General features: G+C 36.7%; 1 protein-coding gene across 2 annotated transcripts in view; it reads right to left on the bottom strand.

Moving 5' to 3' along the window:
• The window catches only part of dnah3 (dynein axonemal heavy chain 3), a 41186-nt gene extending 18238 nt beyond the window's left edge, over positions 1-22948 (bottom strand). Inside the window, exons 1-37 of one of the 2 annotated variants that reach the window (XM_058766144.1) lie at positions 22930-22948; positions 21087-21182; positions 20803-20998; positions 20649-20703; positions 20408-20525; positions 19494-19686; positions 19196-19391; positions 17205-17330; positions 13002-13197; positions 12288-12467; positions 11773-11906; positions 11578-11674; positions 11304-11482; positions 10195-10379; positions 9862-9985; positions 9614-9767; positions 9313-9457; positions 8822-9033; positions 8104-8195; positions 7851-7965; positions 7065-7181; positions 6543-6722; positions 6290-6426; positions 5968-6169; positions 5114-5206; positions 4928-5038; positions 4709-4823; positions 4436-4634; positions 4089-4197; positions 2900-3013; positions 2603-2779; positions 2302-2393; positions 1990-2209; positions 1777-1911; positions 1345-1456; positions 436-677; positions 248-348 (exon numbers count right to left, since the gene is read on the bottom strand). In XM_058766144.1, the coding sequence (XP_058622127.1) occupies positions 248-348; positions 436-677; positions 1345-1456; positions 1777-1911; positions 1990-2209; positions 2302-2393; positions 2603-2779; positions 2900-3013; positions 4089-4197; positions 4436-4634; positions 4709-4823; positions 4928-5038; positions 5114-5206; positions 5968-6169; positions 6290-6426; positions 6543-6722; positions 7065-7181; positions 7851-7965; positions 8104-8195; positions 8822-9033; positions 9313-9457; positions 9614-9767; positions 9862-9985; positions 10195-10379; positions 11304-11482; positions 11578-11674; positions 11773-11906; positions 12288-12467; positions 13002-13197; positions 17205-17330; positions 19196-19391; positions 19494-19686; positions 20408-20525; positions 20649-20703; positions 20803-20998; positions 21087-21182; positions 22930-22932 (5252 nt within the window). In that variant the 5' untranslated portion in view covers positions 22933-22948. Of the gene's footprint in view, positions 1-247; positions 349-435; positions 678-1344; positions 1457-1776; positions 1912-1989; positions 2210-2301; positions 2394-2602; positions 2780-2899; positions 3014-4088; positions 4198-4435; positions 4635-4708; positions 4824-4927; positions 5039-5113; positions 5207-5967; positions 6170-6289; positions 6427-6542; positions 6723-7064; positions 7182-7850; positions 7966-8103; positions 8196-8821; positions 9034-9312; positions 9458-9613; positions 9768-9861; positions 9986-10194; positions 10380-11303; positions 11483-11577; positions 11675-11772; positions 11907-12287; positions 12468-13001; positions 13198-17204; positions 17331-19195; positions 19392-19493; positions 19687-20407; positions 20526-20648; positions 20704-20802; positions 20999-21086; positions 21183-21616; positions 21756-22929 lie in introns of those variants that run through there. The other variant, XM_058766146.1, reaches the window with a different exon arrangement.

The raw sequence follows: 22948 nt of genomic DNA on the forward strand, positions 1-22948 counted from the left end.
TGAACTAGAAATTTGCTTATTCATATTTAAAATAAAAGACTTGAAAATTAAGAAGAAAAAAAAAATGCAATCTTTCTAAATAAAAGTATTAATTTCTTCTTTTTTTTTTTTTTTTTTTTTTAATCATACTGACCCCAAACTTTTGAATGGTAGCGTACACTATTGCTAATAAAACAAATTGGAAGAAAATGAATGGGCTCTGTATTGTTTTACTTTAACAATGTGGAGCTGAGTGTTCGTTGTTTACCTGCTCACCGTAGCGGGTGACGCCTGCTCCAGATCCGCAGGCTCAAAGATCAGACTCATTTTAGGACTCATCTGAATGATCTCACCACTCATCAGACACAGCTGTTCAACAATAAAACACATCAGACACCAGCATTGAACCTGAAGCGCTTCAGACAAGTTCACCGCAATATTAAAATGTAAACGTACCTTCTTGTTATCGTCCAAAACGGTGTTCATGTTCTCAATCCAGACCGCGTCGATGGGCCCATCGAATATGATCCACTGGCGGTCGTCTGCGGTGCACTGGGCCTGTTGTCTGAAAGAGGTGGCTAAAACGCCGTCTGACCACTCGTGACTCACTGGATCAAAACAGCCATACAGCTGCCCCATAGTGATCGCCTTCGGATTAAGGATGCGGAAATCTACCGCAAACTCTTCCATCAGCCCTTCTATATAGACAAATAACATGTGCACATACTTGGTTATGATTCCATATCATTTCAGCACATCGTATTTGATTTGTTGGGGTTTTTCTTGAATATGCATATAAAAATGTAAATACAAGACTGTTCAAAAACTTAAATAATTTTGAAAAACACGTTTCTCATGTTTACCAAGGCTGCATTTATTTGATGAAAAATAGAGTAAAAACAGTAATATTGTGAAATATTATTGTAGTTTCAAATAACTGTTTTTTATTTGAATATATTGCAAAATGTAATTTATTCCTGTGATCAAAGCTGAATTTCAGCATCATTACTCCAGTCTTCAATGTCACATGATCCTTCAGAAATCATTCTAATATGCTGATTTGCTGCTCAAGAAACATTTTTTTATTTATTATTATTATTCTCAATGTTGAAAACAGTTTTTGCTACTTAAAATGATTCAAAATTTGGATTAAGTTAGATTTTTAAAAGAATTCAGCTCTGCCATTTCACAATATTACTGTTTTTACTGCATTTTTGATCAAATAATTGCCATCTTGGTGAGCAGAGAGACTTCTTTTAAGGACATTAAAAATCGTAATTATTCCAAACTTTTAACCGGTAGCATGTATGAACACAAAAAAATTAACGAAAGAATAAAGAATAAAAAATATTATGGATTGATTACCCTTATAAAGGTCTCCCAAAGCTCCAGCCAGAACTTTATAAGCTGAAGTTTTTCCACCCATAGGCTCGCCAACAATCATGAAGCCGTGTCTGACCAGCATCATCTCATACACCTGCACACATGATAAAACTGATCAAATGATTAAATTTTTTATTTAACAGTTTCAGCTATAAAAACAAGCCTCAGTTCTCACAATATTATAAAATTAGCTTTTTTCTTCAAAAAGAACTTCAAATACCGCTCACCCAATCAGATTAGTGTTTAAAATGAATTTTATAACAGTTTTACATTTAAAATAGCAGTGCTCATATATAAACTACCTTCTAAATGTTTAAATATTGGAGGCAAAATTTGAGAAAAAAATATATGAATGATAATAAAGACATGACAGATTGAGTAGATAGATGTAATGGCATTGAGCAGATTCTGTACTTGTATAATTTTGCCAATGAACCACGGTACAGGCTGCAGTTTCATCTTGGTGATGTTGTCATCCAAGGCTTTTAACAGTAACTCATAATCTGGTTTGGGCAGCACCACTCCAGGAAACAGATCAGTGATGATTCCCTAAAAACACACACAAACACAAATCAATAACCACATGCAAAGTCATACAAAATGAATGTGTAATTGACATCTACACACCTGAAATAGTGGTAAATCCTGCGCGAGGAACTTGGCCATGTTGACATCCATGAGAGCTCTGAGCAGCAAAACGCTCTCGTCCTCTTCTGGGTATTTGAGTTTTAGGTTTCCCGCTGCAGTCAGGACTGATTTCACCGCACGCATCCCGTAATCGTAGTGTGCTTGAGACGAGAGCTGCTCCGAGCACAGACGATATGTCGCCACAATCTTCTGAGCCAGGCTGGAAAACACAAAACAAAGTGAAACAACTGGAACCTTTTCCCTAAAATGTAATATTAATTAGCTTAACTGTTTGACTAGAAATTATTTCACCTCCGGGATGCTGTGAATCCCATTGAATAAAGTGATATCTCTCCAATTAGTCCATAATCCGGAACCATCATTGCAACTGTACGGAACAAAGCCTACAAACATGGAAATACACACACACACTAAACATAAATAAATATATAAATGAATGAATAAAAGAATGAATGGACCATGGCGTAAGAAAACAATTTCCCATAATACTCAAATTCATTTCAAAATGAGCCAAAAACAGGACGCAAAGTTACAATATGGTGTATTACTCTGAAATTGTATGAAAAGCATGAGCGTGTTTATTTTTGGTTACTTTCAGGTTATCAGGCAGCTCTGCTCTGCCTGCGTATCCTGGGTTCATGGTGATAAACACACAGCAGGTCGGGTTGAGAGAGAGCTCGGTTCCCTCGAACATAAACGTCTTCATGTTCCGCATTACGGCCTGCTGAATGCTCAAAATCTGCTGAGCGACCACAGACAACACCTCCACCTGACAGAGAGCATGGAGACACAAACTGATAATTGTTAGCTATAAAGTAGTATTTGTTTAATTGACTAATTTGGCTGTCACATCACCACTCATTTGTGACGTTGATCTTGCATTACCGACCTCTATCCGGTTGAACTCGTCGAAACATGCCCACGCTCCGGACTGCGCCAGACCCTTGAAAAATTTACTCATCGCTTTGTAGTCCAGACCATCGGAACAGTTGAACACCACACACTAAACACACATTTACATTTGTTACTTACATACAATAAAATGTGACCCTGGAGCACAAAACCAGTCTTAAGTCGCTGGGGTACATTTGTAGCAATAGCCAAAAATACATTGTATGGGTCAAAATTATCCATTTTTCTTTTATGCCAAAAATCATTAGGATATTAAGATCATTTTCCATGAAGATATTTTGTAAATTTCTTACCGTAAATGTATCAAAACTTCATTTTTGATTAGTAATATGCATTGCTAAGAACTTCATTTGGACAGCTTTAAAGGCAGTTTTCTCAATATTTCGATTTTTTTTGCACCCTCAGATTCCAGATTTTCAAATAGTTGTATCTCGGCCAAATATTGTCTGATCCTAACAAACCATACATCAATGGAAAGATTATTTATTCAGCTTTGATGTATGTGTATAAATCTCAATTTTGAAAAATTGACACTTAAGACTGGTTTTGTGGTCCAGGGTCACAAATGAACATATCAAAATTACCTAAACCAACATAATCAGGGTCCCACTTTACATTAGGTGGCCTTAACTACTTTGTACTTACATTTAAATTAATCATTTGATACAGTGATTAATTCACGGGATGCATGCAATGATTGAGATGCCAACCCCTCAGAGGACCTCAGATGATGCCAACCCTCAAACAACACACAAAACTACCAAATTTTGTTATAAGTTTGATTGCAATATATAATCATTGCTGTTAATAGTATTCACCGTCTGTTTGATTACATGTCATTAACTAACTGCATGATTTTTACTGTACATTTCTGCTATATGGACATCAACTTGAGATAGTCACCACTGATAAGCAACTACTACAACACTGTTGGCCCATCCCTTACACCTTAACCCACCCTTAAACCTACCCGTACCACCAAACCTGTCCCTAACCTTACTCGTATCCCACCACAATAGCAGCAAAAGTGTTTTGCGATTAGTACATTGTACTTATTTTTAATGCAAGTACATAGTAGTTAAGGCCGCCTAATATAAAGTGGGACCATAATCAGTGTTTAGACTGAAATAGTAGCTTTATACATGTCGTAAAATTATTGTGAGCACCTGTTTGGCGAGCGCTTTGGCCAGATCTTTGGTCGTCTCTGTTTTTCCAGTTCCTGCAGGACCTTCTGGAGCTCCACCAAGATTCAGCTTCAGAGCGCCCATCAGAGTTCTGTGGACCAATCAGCATTCAGTAGGTATGTTTACATGCACTTTTTTTTCTATAAAAAGAAAGCCAACATTTGTGTCCGAAGTAAAAAGCTATGCCTTATGGCACTGACGTGTGCAAGATAATTTTAAATCCGATTAAGAAAACAGTCTCTGCAATTGTATTTTTCACAATGGCACTTAAAATGATCATAATGAAATATTATCATTATGTGTGTTAGCATGTGTTTATGTCAGAGCACCTGTAGCAGCGGTCAGTTAGTGGTGTTATGACCAGGCGCGGTGAGTTGCCGAGATATTCGTATCCGTATCTGATCACGGTGGTGATCATCCGCAACATGACCTCTCCGTCCTCCCAGAAATACCGCAGCTGGGAAATCCACTGGAAATCATTCAGAGACGAAACGCCATCCTGTGCCAGCTTGCACACAACGTCACGTGCTGCATGGGATAAAGAGGCAAAGCTCATGAATTATACAGACAATACAGAGACAACATGCCAGAATGACACTTACCATGAACATCAATGACAATAAGAGCTCCCAGAGTCATCCTGGCCCCACCTGGCAACTTCCCTCTTACTAGCTCGACTATATCAGCGATCTGAGCATTACTCTGTTCAACATAAGCCTGAAACACATGCAGGGCAGAAGCTTCACACAATATTTATACTTTCTGACCAGCTCCACTCAATCAAATCTGCTCTGTATGTGTTTGTGTGCACTTGTGCTCACAGGAAGGGTGTTGTTCTGTATGGCGTCAGATACTTCGCTGGTCCAGAAGATACAGGACGCACAGATCACGACCTGACCAGGCCACAGCAGCACCCACTTCTTCCTGGGCATCTGAAACAAGCAGAATCAAACACACATGATGTGCTGATCGTATTGTACTTGTGCAGTGTTTGTGTGTGATTATACCTCTGAGTACTGCTCCATTCCTTGTTTTATGACATCTCTGATGCTCATCAGCATTGTGTTTTCAACCTGCAGAAGCCACTTTTCAACCATTCCCTAAAAAACATCATACAAATTTGAAAATATCGATACATTTTCATGAGGATTAAATCACTTTTCCCCTAAAAATTCTCAATAAATTTTTTTTTTAAACTTTAAAAAACATGCAAAACAATGATTTTATTTAAATGAACATATTAAAGGCTGTACAACAATTATGTACAAATACTGTAAAATTATATATATATATACACATTTTTGACATTATGGTTTTGAGAATTGTGAGGAAAATGTTAGAAAAAAAAAATGTCACAATGCACAAAAATCTTAATGGTCTTAAAATAAGGCTTCATGTTTCCATGGAGCATATCCATAGAGTTTAGCTATCTATTTTAGGTAAAAATTTGTGCTGTCAAACGATTAATCATGATAAATCGCATCCAAAATAAAAGTTTACATAATATTTGTACGTGTACTGTGTTTATTTATTATGTATATATATATATATATAAATAAAAATACACACACACATTCATTATATATTTTGAAAATATTTACATGTATATACATTTATATATTCATATTATTATATTTTATATTATATATAAATATGTTTAATATATAAACATAACATATTTTTCTTAAATATATACATGCATTTGTTTGTATTTATATATACACAATAAATATACACAGTACACACTCATATATTACGTAAACAAAACTTTTAGTTTGGATGCGATTAATCATTTGACAGCACTAGAAAAAATTTATATAAATAAGGGAAACAGCATATTTCAGGCATACGCCATCCGTACCTTGGCTTTAGCTGGGTAGATGGTCTCTATTAAGGGAACAATCTCTTTCTCTGAGCTGATCATTCCTGTGATCTCCAGATCAGGGGTGAATTCTAGCTTAGCGATGCCCTCAAAACACTTCTTAAGATGAGGCTGGACACGCAGCGGATCCTTTGTCTCAGACAAGATCTCCAACATCTCATCATTAGACAGGAAGAAAAACCTAGACAGTGAGAAATAAAGTGTAAGAGACCAATGACTAATAGTGACTCTGAACACTAAACTGAGATACAAGAAGGTGTTATAACATCTTTAAGACTTAGACCTGAAAGTTTAATCGTACCGAGGGAAGAAGAGTCTCTTTGTTTCCAGGTACGAGTTCAGACCCTGCTGTATTTCCTCCAGGAAAGTGTTGGACTCCTGAAGGCGACCCAGCATGTTGGGCTGCTCTGTGGCCACCAGCGCATGTGTGTCCTTCAACTGTTAAAACATTTAACATGAATAAGGACATCTTGTTTATTGCTAAACCTGATCATTAGCTGTTGCTGGTCATTAGTTGTGGATACAGTGATACAGCTAATAACAATCACACACACCGCTTCAGCGACAATGTTTTTCCAGTTACTGTCTACGATGGCAAACTTGCGTCCATTCTCTGGCATCTGGGCGATGATGTCCTCTGAGCTGAAGATGGGCTCTAGATACATCCACATGCTTTGACACTGCAGCATCGCATCCAATATATCCTGCATGCTCTGCAACTTCTCCTCCCAGGTCTAAAGAGAGACAAAGCAACAGAACTATACAAAGGGTCATGGTTCATATTATTATCATTTGATATGGTCATATTATTTAAGTTACATACAGGATCATACTGTTACTAAAAACTTTAGTTAATTTTTTTTTAAACTAAACCGCACAAGTAGTCGTGGACGCTGTTGTTACTCATTCCACGAAAAGCTTTAATCATAATAGAAGTTATTTACATATTTATTTCTTAAAGGTACACTAATACAGTCAAAAATAGCCACGAGTAACTGATTTCGCGACAGGAAAAAAAATGACTTGATTAGTAAAAATTTAAATGCTTTTAACACAAATCTGTGCAAGTTATGAACCTTTGCATCGGCCTCGATTGGCTTGATGAATGGAGATCCTCTCATAGTCTGAGTCTTGATAATGTGATCGTCCAACAGCAGCTGAATATCATCCACTGCCGATAAAACACTTGTACCCTTCATGGACAAATATACATGCACAAATGCACAATAAGACAGAGAGAAAGAGAAGAATAAAATTGTTAAAATAAACAGTAGCTTTATATATATCAAGCAATATAAAATATAATATATTGCAAAAATATAATATAAATATAAAATATTATTACGAAATAATATATAAAACAAAGTCATTTTTAATAATAATAATTTTTTATATATCAGTAGTGACTCAACAAAATGATTTTTTTTTTTTACTGAAACAGTTTCATTTGGCCGAAAAACTAAAATGGAATATAAAGTTTATTTAATAACAAATTAATCAAATGAATTGAATAATAAACACTCAAATAAGAACAGAGTTGTATATAAACATTTAAATTACATAACATTTAAATAATCAGTTTTCTCTCAACTTTTAAACACACATTAGGCTGTGTGTCCACCAAAGCGTTTATTTTTTCAGTTGTTCTCAATGCGAGTGCCGCGTTTTTTAAAACACCAGGAGTGTGCCGAGCGCTGAGCATCTTTTTCGTGCTGAGCGTTGAGCATTCGGGTGTTTTTTCTCTTTTCAACTTTGAGTAAAACGCTGCACTCATCACTGTCACTTTCTAGTCAGCCAACCAATCCAAGTGGAGGAGAGCAAAAAACGCTTTGGTGGACACGCAGCCTTAAAGAGTGTTTTACCGTGTCCTTATACGGGGAAAACCCAAAGCGGAGCTCAGCCCACTCCAGTTTCATTTTCTCCAGAGACTTTTCCAGAGAGAATTCCTTACTGGCGGAAGCACCGATTTCCTCCAGCCTGCAGACGGAGAGAGATTCATAAAAGAGTCAATCTGACACATTCAGATTCACACTGCACTGAGCAACATGGTTTCACAAATAAAAATATTTTTTTTACAACCACAAATAATTTTCGATTGTCAAAGATCAGCCTTACTTGTCTGAATACTCTGACAACCCGAGCTCCACCATCTTGAGGAGAGGGGTGTCCTCGTCTGGCTTGACATCAAATCCCACTGTATTACTGATCTGATATCAGCCAAAAAAAAGTTGCATTCATCAAAACAAGTAAATGCAACTTTAATGGTAACTATAAACAGCAACAAAAGCAAAAAAATAATACGCAAGGCCTAAATTGATAGCCTGGTAATACCAAACTCTGCTACTGCACTTTGCTTCGTAGACAGAGTCTGGAAGGGCATAATTGACAAGCGTTTACTTTCTCGTGGGCGGGCGCTTGTCTGAAGTTTAAAATCATTGGTGTACCCATAAGCCAATCACACAACGGTTGGTTATGATGTATGTTATTCGTCGGCTCAGCCGCCTCGAACTTCCGCTGTAAACACAGGTATGCAGTGAAAACAAAACCATCGAGCGAAATACCGGAGTGAAGATGGCTGTGAACGACTTATAAACTGGGAGATGGTTTGCTATATCAGACTGAGTACAGAAGCGAAATGAAATTGAGTGGAAGTACGAAGTCTAACGTAGTCAGGCTACTAAATTGAAGGACTTTACTAAATAGGGTGAATAACTTTTTAAACCAGTACATAAGCCTGAACTGTTCAGAAGAATTGATTCACTAAAATGATCCAAAACGCCTGTGAGTTTCACTGACAGAGATCAATAAAGCGTTGTATATATTACGGTCATACCATCTCCCAGTGTCTGTCTTTCAGGCCTGGATTGCAAATAGTTGTCAGAATGGGAAGATGTTGTTTGAATTTGTCAATCTTTTTCTTGAAGTTTTCTGTGACACGTCCAGGAGACGTCCGATCTGAGAAGATCTTTGTGAGTTTGTACATGGTGCGCCACATGTTTCCCAACTCCTCTGATACCGTTTCTGCATTCAGTTGCCGGAATGGACCTTGAGAGCGCATGCACAAGACAAATGAAACACACACACACACACACAAAACAATACACACATTCAATCGCATGTTAAACTAATGTTCAGTGTCACTGGTTTGGATGCTTTGAAACATTTGAGACAGAAAACAATGCCTTAGACTGAAAAACAACATTCTCTAAAGAGACTAAATTTGCCTATGTATTTCTTTATTATACAAATGTTTGTCCAATCAAATGCAATGATTCATGACTGTGATGTAAACAGGATCAAGAAATATGACAGCATGTGCTTTACCATTCATCCACACATCAGATTTGGTCTGAAAATCAAGAGCCGTGATCCACAGCTGGTCATACGGCTGTTTTTTAGCCATTATTGTCTGTAAGATGGGAAACTGACTCTGCTCTTTGTCCAGCAAACCCTCTTCTTTATTAATGCACTGAAATAAAGACACATTTTTACATTTATCTACTCATACAGGAGAGACAAAAATGACATGAACAGTTCATAAGCATATGTTTTTATATTTTTTTCTTCAGTCCTTTTTTAGAACCATAATTTAATGTTAATTTAATACACAATTTCAAGCACAAACCTCTATCTCTTTGACAGCGGCCTCCAGGCTGAAGCTGATCTTATTGAGTTTCTCCACATTGATCTTACTTTCCTCCAAAGTCATCTTTTCTTTCATCTTAAAGATGTCCACCTCTTTGTCCAGGCCCTTCAGTGTCTCCTCCAACTTCCCTATTCTGAGGATGAAACGTGTGATATCCATCAGGTTTATTTAAGCCGTGTATGTTGAGTCTGATGTGTGTGTGTGTGTGTGTGTGTGTGTTTAAGCACCTTTTCATCAGATCGATCTCAGCCTGATCTTTCTGATTGTTCAGTTTATCCTTACTGACTTCAATCGAAGACAGAATCTGTTCAGGCCAGTGGATCAAAGTGCTAAACAACTTCATATCCTCCGCTGTGAAGAGAGAAAGATTTTAAGGGGGTTTTAAAGAAAAAGTGTTCCCACAAAGCCCAGACAGCCCCAAATTCAAATCTAGACTGAGGGACTGTGAGTGAAAACCACATGATTGGTTGAAATATTAATATTTGTAGTGTATTTGAGTAGTATGGTGTTGCCATAGACACAGTATTTGCACACACACTTTATGCAAAGGACGGTTGTACCTGGAAGAGTGGCGTAGTCGAGCAGGAAGTCCAGTCTCTTGACAGCTTCCTCAATCTCATGGCGGAGTTTGTGTACGGTGACTTCACTTGTGTGTCTCAGGTACTGGTTTAACTCTACTAGCTCCTCTGTGGTACTCAGCTTGCTTGTGATTCTGTCCGTAATCTCATCGTAATGACGGCAGATACTAAGAGAGAATAATAAATGCATATATAAATGGCATATGCTATAATACCTCATACATACAAAATGTTTTGTTATTCAACAAAAAAGCAGCTAAAAACAATCACTTTTTTATTGAAGTATTATCTAATTAAATATGAAGAAATCAGATGCAAAAGCCTCTAAGTGCCATCTGAAATCTTCTTCTAAAATTAGCATTTTTATCAGGCTCCTATATTCATGTTCAGTTATTTCACTTTTATTGCATAGAAAATGACCTATACATTGCCATTAGAGTAAAATTACTGAACCTAAACATAGGAACCTGATAAAAATGCTCATTTCAGAAGAAAATTTCAGATGGCGCTTAGAGGCTTTTGCATCTGAACTCTTCATATGTACTATTTTGCAAAAAATAAAAAAAATCCAACAAAGAAATCTGAACATCAGATAAAGACTAAATTCTAAATTCAAATTTTAGACATGTTTTTACAGAGCGGATTTTGGATTTCTCTTTTTACATTCCATAATTTTCACCATGTTTTTTGGAGAAAATGTATATATATATATATATATATATATGAGGTGAATGATATATTAACCCCCTGTAAAAACCTTCAGAATATAGATAAGAATAAAACTGTAAAGTTTGCTGTATGTAAATGCTGCTGAAAATAAATTTTGTCTGTAGTGTCTTGCTTTAAATTAAATTGAATAGGTGATCCCAGTCCAAAGTTATTTTATAATCAAAGGATATAATGACATTTGATGAAAGATTACAAAAACAAATCACTGATTTTGGAGGTATCATTTTTACATATCTATTTCATCACTGCTGTATGTAGCAAGGTATTCTGGGTTTCGACAGAGCTGTATATTAATTACATAGTGACTGATTCATTTGAAAAGAATTCATTTCTGAAGAATATTTCAGGCTGTTTCCACCCACCTCTTGTTGAGTTCTCGGTTCTCCTCCATCACAAATGTGGTGAGAAGATCTATGAGATGGTCTGCCTTGTCACACAGATCTTGGTTCAGGTTCACCGCATCCAGACAGATCAGGGACAGCGGAACAGTCGCATGCAGCGATGCGATCTCCGTCCACAAATTCTGCACACCTGTGATTTTCTACAGGTCACACAGTAGAAACATCTGGCTTTACAAGGAAGCATTTCACCCTTGTGTTATCTATAAGGCTGCAATGCACACACTAGAAAAGCTACCTTAGTAAAGCCCTGCAGTGAGTGTTTGTCTTTGAGGAAGTTCAGTATGTCCTGACAGTCCAGTAAATCAGTGTACTTCTTATACACATCCAGATACCTACACAACACACCACAGATTCACCCACAGACAAACTACAGTGTGATTCAGTCTTAATTTGAAGCTTTTCTACTGGAAAACATTTTATGATAGTGGACCTCTGGGGCCCAACGGTGTTCCTCTGAAAGATCTCTCTGGCTCTGTTCACGATGTCTGTCACCAGCATCTCGTCGTGTCTCACTGTGCGTAGCATTAGAGTTTCTCCCACCTCTGAGAAAAGCTTACACTCCACCTGTAAGAAAACACTTTTCAGTTTTAGGTTTAAAAATGATGGTTTAAGTGTGCAGAATCCATTGTTCTGCTTTACAATGTCCATAAACAATTTAATTATAATGGAAGCAATCTAGTTTTTGTTGAGTGTTGTGAGTGTATGTGCATAACGTCTGTTAGATGTTCTCTTCATATTTTCTGCATCTCAAATAATTTTCACTGTTTGTGTGGAAAGTATCTCTTGTCAATGTAAGTAAAGATTCCGAGCCACTTAAGTCTGAAACTTGCAGATGTAAATAATGTGAGAATAAAGAAAACATCAGCAAAATCCCTTGCATCTCACTTTCACCTCAGATAAATTATGGCAAGTCCTCTTTTAGTTAAGAAATGTGTGTGTGTGTACCCGGGGGATGTTGTGGGCGCTGTCGATGATCTGTGTGAATGCGTGTTGTATGAGCTCCCAGCAGCTTTCCAGTGAAGGTTCAAATGCAATTTTGGGGTCCTCAAGTCTCAATTTCACTAGTAACAATGGACGCTGCGTGTACTTCAGCTCATCAAAACAATCCCCAAAATCATTACCATCCTGTTAGAAAACATACATAGAGTACACACTTATATAAACAAATGCACATTTAACATGCACAGAATTTACTCTAAAAATGGTTTGGATGAAGTTCAAATCAATTGTAAAATGTCTAATTTATGCACTAGTGATCTTGCATCAGTTGAAATCTATATAATATAGTCCCTTTCAAAGTTTGGTCGATGTCAATGACAGTAAAGACAGAAAATTTATAATGTTACAACAAATTTCTATTATAAATAGCTGTTGGTTGTCTATTATTATTACTATTATTCTGTTTATTAATGAACATAATTTGTTATTAAAAACTTATTTTTATTAAGATACAGAAGGCAATATGCTACAGTGATTTTGCATTGGTAAAATAACTGTAAAATACACTGTCAAAAAGCATGCATCCATAAACAAACAGATATACTGCATGTACATCTATACCCATAAGTGCATGCACATGCTCTGTAACTAGGTTGTATAAGGTCTATGAGCATCGGTTTAAACATATTGTAAACATATCAGTGTCACTGGTTTCAGTACCTGATTTAGCTGGAAAAACTGCAGCAGATCCTGCAGCGATGCGACCACCAGACTGCGCAGCTGCAGTGACATTAGAGCAGCCACACAGTAGAAGAGTTTCTGTGCCTTTTCCGGGGCGATGCTTGCTTTCTTTGGCACCAGTGGCAACCAGGAGTCTTTAAAGGTCACAAAAAGAGAAGCACAGCGGGGCAGCCAACTACACAACACACACACACACACACACACACACATTTTTTATTTCAATTTTACCTTCATTTTACTGCTTGGCTGAATATCAAAATTCTGTTCTGGGGCCAGTTGCATAAACTTAGCCACCATGTTAAGACTGTCTCTCAAGAACTAGTTTGACCAACTAGCAGTTGGCAAGGGTAATCAATCTTACTTTTCCAATACAAATAAGACCAATCTACCTTTTCATCGCTGAATTTAAAAAGTTATGACCAGTCTTGAAGAAAAAAATTAGATGACTAACTTTTTAAGACTAGTCTAAACAGTTTATGCAACTGGCCCCTGGTATGAAGTTGGTATTTTCATAATACAAATTATCCAAGTTCATTTATTATTTATTTTCTGTGCTAAAAGGTACAAAATATTCTCAAATGTCTCATTTCAAAAGTTAAGTGAGAAAAAGTAATCTCACTGGATAAAATGATTTACATTTCAAATAAGTAATAGAATGGTCTCTGAAATAAAAAGTTCAGTAATAAAAGGGTCTTTTGAGACATGGATAAATGGATGAAAAGTGTCTCACACAAAGCTACTATTAAGTCTTAAGGCCAATTCACACTGCACAGACAAACGCCAAAAACACCAACAATCTAGTCTGTTGGCGTTTGTTGGCACTGGCTGGAGTTTGTTTTCACCCGACTGAACATGCTTAATTGGCGTTTGTTGGGTCGTGGAATGTCTGAGCAGTGTGAAATGACTTAATCGGATGTGGCCACGAACCGTTGCCATGACGATGCACCAAGGTTATTTTCGTAAACGAAAACTAAGACTAAAACTATTGGTCAAAAAACATTTTCGTAAACTGAAATAAAATTAAAATTTCTAAATAAATGAAAAACTAAAACTAAACGAAACTAACAACAGTAACTGAAAAACTAACGAAAATAAAATAATAATTAGCAAAAATAAATAATCGTGTTCGTGATTTAATAAGCTCTCATTCTGTGCCAGAAATCGGACCCGTGGTTGTTCAGGGAAATAGATGGCGCTTCATGCACGTGAGCTGCGTCCTATAATCACAGAGAATTTAAAAAACAAGACGCGGGCTATGAAATGGGAAATAACTATAAAATATGAAATGGGAAATAATAATAATGCACACCTTACAGCGCACGAACGTTTAAAAGCGTGCTTGACCTGCGAGAACAACATGAGAGTGAGTTAGACACAGAATTAAAAGTTTTGGATGAGCTGACTTTAGTGAATATAGTCATTCTGTCAGCTTTGCGATTACTATGGTAACGTCTGCCTCGAGTCCATCACATGAGCACCGCCTTGACTGTATAAAACGCATCCGAAATGAGAGAAAGCGATAGCCGCGCTGTGTTTCTGTGTAAAAGGGAAACACAGCTCATCTGAAGCGCGTGCGCGCTGGAGCGGCTCGTCAAAGTAAAGTGCAAACATCATTCAAATCACCATATCGCATTTATTTTTGAGTAGTATGAGGTTTCAAAGCATTTTAGATTGTTTCTTATTGTTCACGTTCACTGAGGGAGACGGGACATACAGTAGTGTGCACCGGTGGCTCGTGCAAAAAATCCAACAAATTAATGCATTGAAAACATAGATGGACAAAAATTAAGTTTACAGAGTTTCAATGATGATTGCAAAGAACATGCCTGCGTTCCAATGTGCACACTGTCCATGCTAAATTATATGTGATATTAGTCATGTTTAATACTATTTAAGGCAGATAGGGTGGATAGTATTTGCATTGGGACACAGCATGTTTCTTCAAATCCAGCACTGGAGGCCATTGTCCTGCAGAATTTAGCTCCAACCCTGATAACTACTCAACTGCCTGATGCTGTCTAGTAACTCTGAAAACCTTCTTGTTTGTAAACTATTGACATATTAAACAAGATTACATCTTTAATATGAATGAATATGAACATGAATATGAATTAATAAATTGTATACATATAAGTTGCATATTTTTGGTTATTTTGAATTGTAAAGAATTATTTTATTTTCATTATTAAGATGTTTGCACAAGAATTAACTGTAAACTGCAAACATTCAACTTTGCTAAAATTAAATGCCTTGGTTTGGTCTACACTGGAAGTATTCCATTAACTCTGTTAAACTATAATTACTAAAACTAAAACTGAAACTAAAATATATAAAAACTAAATAGAAATGTGTACACAAAATAAAAACTAAACTATAATTACTAAAACTAAAACTGAAACTAAAATACATAAAAACTAAATAGAAATGTGTACACAAAATAAAAACTAAACTAAAACTAAACTGAAATTATAGGAAATTTGAAAACGATATTAAAATAAAAACTAATTTAAAAATTCTAAACTATAATATCCTTGCGATGCACATATTTCACTTAAAGCGAGCTTCAACCACGGCCTCTTTCATTTTATTCGCCGTCTTTCCGGGCGAAGAATGTCATGCAAAGACATTAATAACAGTAAAATTTTGATTGTGGCTACAGGATCATCCCTTTCTTCCCCATTCAGACTTATACCATCTACACCGGACACGAGTGGCACGGCGCAGGTGCGGCACGACGCTACAAAATACATTGAGGTTCTATTGATTATAATCAGTGACACTGTCTACACTGGATGCGGCGCGATGCGACAACTGCCGCGTCCGATGTAGACACGGTGTTACTTGACTCTCTTTGACTTGAAGTTTGTTGGTGTTTGTCTGTGCGGTGTGAACTGGCCTTTAAGTAAACTTGTGCACCAGTCATATTGACTGATTCAGTCAATTCGGTGACTGATGCGTCAGACTGCAATTCACACTTCCTGCAGTATATCTTCTGAACACTTCACACTGATTGTTGCTGTTGACACCCTGCGTGTTAAAGCAGGTCCAGATTGCTTTTTATTTCCCCATTGTTCAAACCCTCATTCAGGGCTTGTATTGTGTGCTTGTCTCTGGGTGGTTTGAGGAGACCATGGATACAGAGTTGAGAACAAAGGTAGCCAAGACGAAGAGAACTATTTAAACAACAACACACTCGTCCGCACACAATGCTGACCTTATTCAAACACACATTTACCACAATCCAGTAAATGTTCAGTATATCCCATGAGAGCATCAAGACATGGGACATGGACAATCAATTGTTAATTTTAGTATTATATCTGTAAATACAAATTTGTTTTGTTTACCCAAGTAACAAACAGTAGTACTGTTTTGTTTCTAAATGAATCAATATGTTTGAATGAATGACTCAAAAGACTCATTCATAAAGACAGAGTGAGTTGTTTCACCACTGAATGAAATATTTGTGTGAATGATTCCATTGACTCACTCATAAAGACAATTCACTTGTTTGTTCCAGTGATCTATTACAGTTTTCATTAATATTTTTAATGCATTTTTCTATTTTCATTTTAGTTAATGTTTTAGTAATTTTGTTGTGTGTATATGTCATTTTTATTATTTTTTTTAATGTCTATATAGCTAAACAAAAATAAGAAACATTGCCTTGGCAACTAACTGATTTTTCTTTTACATTTTATTTTAATTACGTTAAATATTATTTTATTTCAAGTAAGTATTTTATTTTTAGTTATCAAAAACAACTGTGGTTTGTTCATTCTTGAATGAATCAGTGTTGATTGATAAATCATTTGAACCACTCAAATGATCCACTGATCAGCGGGTACATCAGGAATCAGTGTGTTTGAACGAATCGGCTGAATGAACGATTCAAATGACTTGTAACTTTCCAGACGTACAGCTCTTCCTTCGAGTGCTTAGAGAGCTGTAATTATAGAGCTGGATTCAGGTGACTACAGTGACAGGTTTACAGAGAACATGAGAATGAAACCTACAGACACCAAATATATCATGTGTCACACTACCACTTCTCAGTCTGTACTGTTTCCATTACTGTCCACGGCAGGACGTTATTTAAACCCGACCTCACAAAAAACACAGGTCTGGTGATGTTCTGTACTTGTTTAGAACAGATATATAGATACAGAGAAAATCTCTCACGTGTTAAGCAGTTCATCTCGGGTGTTCTGACACTGTCGCCGCACCAGCTCCTCAAACTCCTCCGGCAAGAGCGGAAGATCGGCTGAGAGAAAATCGTCCAAACGCACAAACCGCAGAGACGTGAAACTATAAATGAAACATAAAGAGATTAGAAATAGGATCGTGATGATTAGGACCCTGATGGAGGAATTACAGTGGTGGCCAAAATTACACTGGTATTTTCAATTTTCAAGTCAGTTATTTCTATCTTTTGCTGTAGTGTGTCTGTAGGAAATATCAGTTTAGATTTCCAAACATTCATTTTGCTATTAATTGTAATAATCCAGTGAGATGTTTGTAACAGCCAGTGCTCCACACAGAGATCTGATCTGATCATCATCTGTCTGTCTGGAGTAACATGAAGAAACAGAACAAACTGAGACAGACTAAATCCAGAAGAACTGTCTCCAAGACGCTTCAAGAAACCTACCTGCAAAGCTCCCTGAAAAACTATGTGTAAGTGCAGCGAGGACAAAATCTGCTTTAAACACAAAGGATGCTCACACCAAATGTTGATGATATTTAGTTAATAGAAGTTAATTGATAAAGGAAATCTATTTATGACATTATTTTTGACAGCATCCTCATATTACAGCATTTTTACACAAGTGCCTAAAACTTTTAACAGTACTGTAGCTTTGCAGGTAGGTTTCTTGAAGCATCTTGGAGACGTTGCCACAGTTCTTCTGGATTTAGTCCAGTGTTTCCCCTAGGTTTACAACTTTTGGGGGTTTGAATTTTTCTGAACTCCGTATTAATGGTATTAAGTTTATTAATCAAAAAGCATATCTGATTAATTAAAATCATGAAACTTAAACAATTTAACATCATTTTATTAAATGTTTAACACAAATTACATGTTTGAGGTCCTATGAAATGTTTTATTTTTTCCAACCTTATGTTTTATTGTTACCAAATTCTGTGTTTTAGTATGTCTAATTATTTGAAAGCATAAAAACAAGTTTCTTTTATTCTTACAATAGCCTCATGATTTTTCCCCCTCAGAAAGTGTGTTGTATATTTACATTTTTTAAGACATAAAACATTCATTTAATTTATCTTTTAATTAATGAAAATTAATCACATTTGATTTTTTGGAAAATAAAGGGGATTTAATATTCAAATTAAAACATTGAAGAAATATTGTATGATTATTCCATAAAAATATGGTTTTAATAATTGTAGTAGTAGTAGTAGTAGTAGTAGCCTATTACGTACATTCTGATGAACAACAGTAATACATTTCTGCCGCAATGTCTTCAAGTTAAACCTAACTTTTATTTTGATGGGTTTCCGTGAATACCTTTACATTTCTGTGTGATATGAGGATAGTTTTACGCAAATGAAGTGACTCTCAGAGCAGTTCTGAAGATGTTGTTTATGTATTTATGTCCTCATTAGTGAGACGGCAAACATTAATATCACCGGAAGCATCACGCGCTCTTCAGTATTAGTAAACAAAACCGCGCGTCAGAGACACGGAGAATTCATATTAAATAGTCGTTTTACAAATACTAGTGGGAATGGGAGTGTGCTCACTTGTGTGTGTGCGCACGTCTGTCTATCTGTGTGTGTGTGTGTGTGTGTGTGTGTGTGCATTGGGGCTGACCTCAGTTGTGCGTGATACAGAGAGCGCGAGTAACGTAGAGACAGAAATGACATGCCGGCGTGTGAATAAGATAAATAGCATAAGGTATAGACCTGTTCTATTGGAAAGGTAGCTTTAAATGACTTCTGTTGTGATCTGGCGCTACAGAGAAAATAAAATAAAATTAGATAAAATTAACTTGACCTTCAAGGGGGGGCGGGGGAGCGTTGGGGGGGGGGCACCCCTAATATAATGGCAGGGGAAACCTCAGTTTGTTCTGTTTCTTCATGTCATTCCAATTTTTTAGCTATAGTGAAAATACTAGTGTTCTAATAATTTTGGCCACCGCTGTAGAGATGCCAACCTGCTCATCCAGAGATCCTGTACATGGAGCATCATAGGGTTGACGGTGCAGAGGTTCTCCGTCTGCCAGCTGTGAGCCTCTCGGTAGCTCTCGGACCAGGGAACTGGTGCACGAATGACACGGGACGGGAACGGCCGGGGGACAGCAGAGATTGACAGACGCTCTCGCTCCGCTGGATCTAGCAGGATATAATCAACTACAAAAAGAAAGTGATTCAAACTTTGCGTAGTGTTTTCCAGCCTTAACTGTTACCTGCTATACTCTACATAATCTACATAGCTGGTGCGGTGCGTCATACCAATGCTCTTGCGGAGGTTGAATTCATAGTCTCTCTGGACCTCCTCCAGAAGATCCTCCTGCACCTTCTGCATCTTCCGCTCATCACCTTGGAAACGGTTGGGTAGCAGCTTCAGGATAGCGGTGATCTGCTCTGGTGGCTGGGGGGCCAACATGTGGCCATAAACACCCTCAATGATATAGTACACATACCTCTGAGAGAGACAGAGAGAGAATTAATATGGACAGAAGGATGCCAGAACAAGTGAAGGATAGAATTGGAAACCAGTAGCTAGTTTTTACTAAGAAACACTTTAAAAAAAAACTATTCATACATTTACATTTAATCATTTAGCAGATGCTTTTATCCAAAAGTGACTTGAACAACAGAAGCAATCAAACCAACAAAAGAGCGATAATATGTGATGCTGTGACAAGTCCTGGTTAGTCTAACACAGAAGGTCAAGTTATTATTATTTTTTATAATAAATAAAAAAGAAAACAGGTAAATAAAATAGAAGAATAGAGAGTGCTAGTGTTCGAGTGTCAATTTTTTTTATATATAAATAAAAGAAAACAAGTAGATAGAATAGAAATAGAGTGGAAAGTATAGGCCTACACACACACACATACATACATACATATATATATATATATATATATATACACACACAGTACTGTGCAATAGTCTTAGGCCATTAATATTTTCACCAAAAAAAAAAGATTTTAAACCAGTTATTTATATTTTTTGCTGTATGTGTCAGTGGGAAATATCAGTTTACATTTCCAAATGTTCATTTGCCATTAATTGATTGAACTTATTTCCTACTGACACGCTACAGCAAAAGATGGAAATAACTGGAAATAAAAAGTGTGTTTTAAAAACCCATGAAATCATTGATATTGACTGTATGAAAGGAAGTTGCTGATACTGACGTCTAAATCTCTCTTTGTAGGCTCCGTCTGTTCCCTTTGGCTTTGTGTCTCCTCGCGCCTCATGATCTCAAGCTGCTGGTTCGGTGACAAAGGGCGACTTTCGTGAATGACAGGCGTTCTGTTTGTTAATAGAAGAAAAACATGATGGTCCCTGCTGTGAATATTGCAATGTTGAGTATAGCGAACTCACTATTTTGTTTTGAAAGACACATGCATGCACTAAAAATCTGCTACTAAAAACCTTTGTCCGTGGGTCGCAGGTTGTCGCTTCCTCACAACTGGAGAATCAACATGGTCTTAAATATGAAGTTAAGAAGAGAAACTCTGAAAGTGTGTGTGTGTGTGTGTGTGTGTGTGTGTGTGTGTGTATAAGCATGGCTGAGTGTGTAGGATACGTGCAACTGGAGGGCATTGAAGCGAGTGATGCCTGCGCTGCAGATGTTGGATTTTCAGGTTTTGGCCTCTCGGACTATAGTTGTTCCCGATGGACTCGGAGGGACTTCTGTGGTGCCGCAGCTCCTTGTAGGGAATCGCAAGAGTCCGAGAGTGATTCTGCAGGAGGGGCGGGTACTGACTGTTATGGAGATAAATCTGAAACAGAGCAAATCAGGATGAGCAAAAAACATCCAGAAATAATCAAAACACATCAAGTAGATCTTGAGACACTTTATAAACACACCTCATACAGGTCAGAGGGCTTCTGGGATGTGGGTAGAGGCGGCAATCTAGGGAGCCTTCCAGCACATCCCACATCACGACTTGACTTAGCATTCATCTGTGAGAAACACAAGAACGTTTTAAAGCACAGTTTGCTTAAAACTGCCTAATTTTGTGGCCAGAGGTCACTGATCTAAAGCATTTCAATGTATCTCTGTATACAATACACACATTTGGACACATTTACAAAATTCTGTCTAGGTAGGTAACGTTAGCTTACTAGATATTGAGACGCTGACGGTTTGTCTTCACAAGTTTAAATGTTTTAACCGCCAGTACGTTACATATAAGTTATACGTTAAAAAAAACAACAACACTTTTTAATTATCTAACAAGTCTGGTAACTTTGAATAGTAAAATAAATACCACTTACATCACTGCTAGTGAATACTAACTAATATTCACTCTTTTACCATAATGGATAAAGAGGTTTCTTTGGCGTTCGTTTACAAACAATGTTTTTATTCCCCAAAACGGTTATAATGGTCTTACCTTCAGTCATTCCTCTTATAATCCAACATTAATCGCGTCAATAAAATACAGACTGATAATTTGAGCAAAGCGCCTCACAGCCGTTAAACGCCGAGTCGCTTGCTAATGAACCGAGAGCTGTCACCGGTTGTCAATATAAGTGTTTGTTCACGCGCTGTACATGGAGACAGTCCCGCTAGAGTTTCACTATCGTCAGTAAACAAAAGGTTTGTAGAGCTATAGCGCGTAAAAAAATAAGAGATTACTGGTTAAATATTAAGATTTCTAAAATAAAAATGCGAAATTGTAAAGCCATTAAAACAACTGTCAATAGTTTTCAAATAATAATATTACAAAAATTTTCATTGTAGTTGTAATACCTCATTGTGAGCACACAGTGTCGCTGTTTCACTAAACGTTAGAGGGCCTATTCACTGAGTAGTTAAAACAATGGTCATTGTTAATATAAATGTTGAAATTACTTTTTACTGATACATTGTGAAAATAAATTATATATATATATACACACACACACACATTTATTATTTTTATATTTTCAGTTATTTTACTTTTAGTTTAATTCTCAGTCATTTTATTTGATTTTGTAATTTTTATGTTATTAAATATTAAAGTTTTCTTATATATTTGTAGTAGCCTATTTAATTAACATTTTATTATTATATTTTAATATATATATATTGAAAATATTTAGTAGAATAACTTTATCTTTTTTAAAAGCTTCTGTCATTTTTATAAATGTGAAATGTTTTAACTGTTTTTATGTTTTATGTTTTAAATGTAAAACATAAATGGGTCACTAAGTTTAATAATAAGTTTTTAAGTGAGTGAAGTATTTGTAAGCAGTTCAAGGTATTCATGCACATTATTTAGCGGTTTTGTGCATTTTTAATCCCTCCTGAAAGATGCATGTAGAAGTTTCTGGCCCACATATGGGCACCGGACCCCTGTGGGGAGTTTGAGTCCCTCCATAATAAAAGTCTGTGTGAGTGGCCTTTCTCCTTGTCCTGATTTAGATCTAATTATAGACCCCTATAACCGGCAGAAACAATGCACTTTTTTGGCACTGTATATATACTGTATATATAATGTACTCTCTCTCGCTCTCTCTCTATATATATTAACACAGGTATATGTGTGTGTACAGGTGAGCGTGTATTTTGAGGTCATGCTGTTAAACTCGCGAAATAAATAACCACAGAACTGGCAAAGGACCCGAGAGCGGACAAGGGCCATTCATCACCAGACCTCTACAGGGCAATCACCTATAGTAAAGTCTGCATTATTTAAGAGGGAGAAAGAGAGGTAAATCCTACCATCCTGTCCGATATTCCA

Source organism: Onychostoma macrolepis, chromosome 24 (assembly GCF_012432095.1).
Source record: "Onychostoma macrolepis isolate SWU-2019 chromosome 24, ASM1243209v1, whole genome shotgun sequence".
NCBI lineage: Eukaryota > Metazoa > Chordata > Actinopteri > Cypriniformes > Cyprinidae > Onychostoma > Onychostoma macrolepis.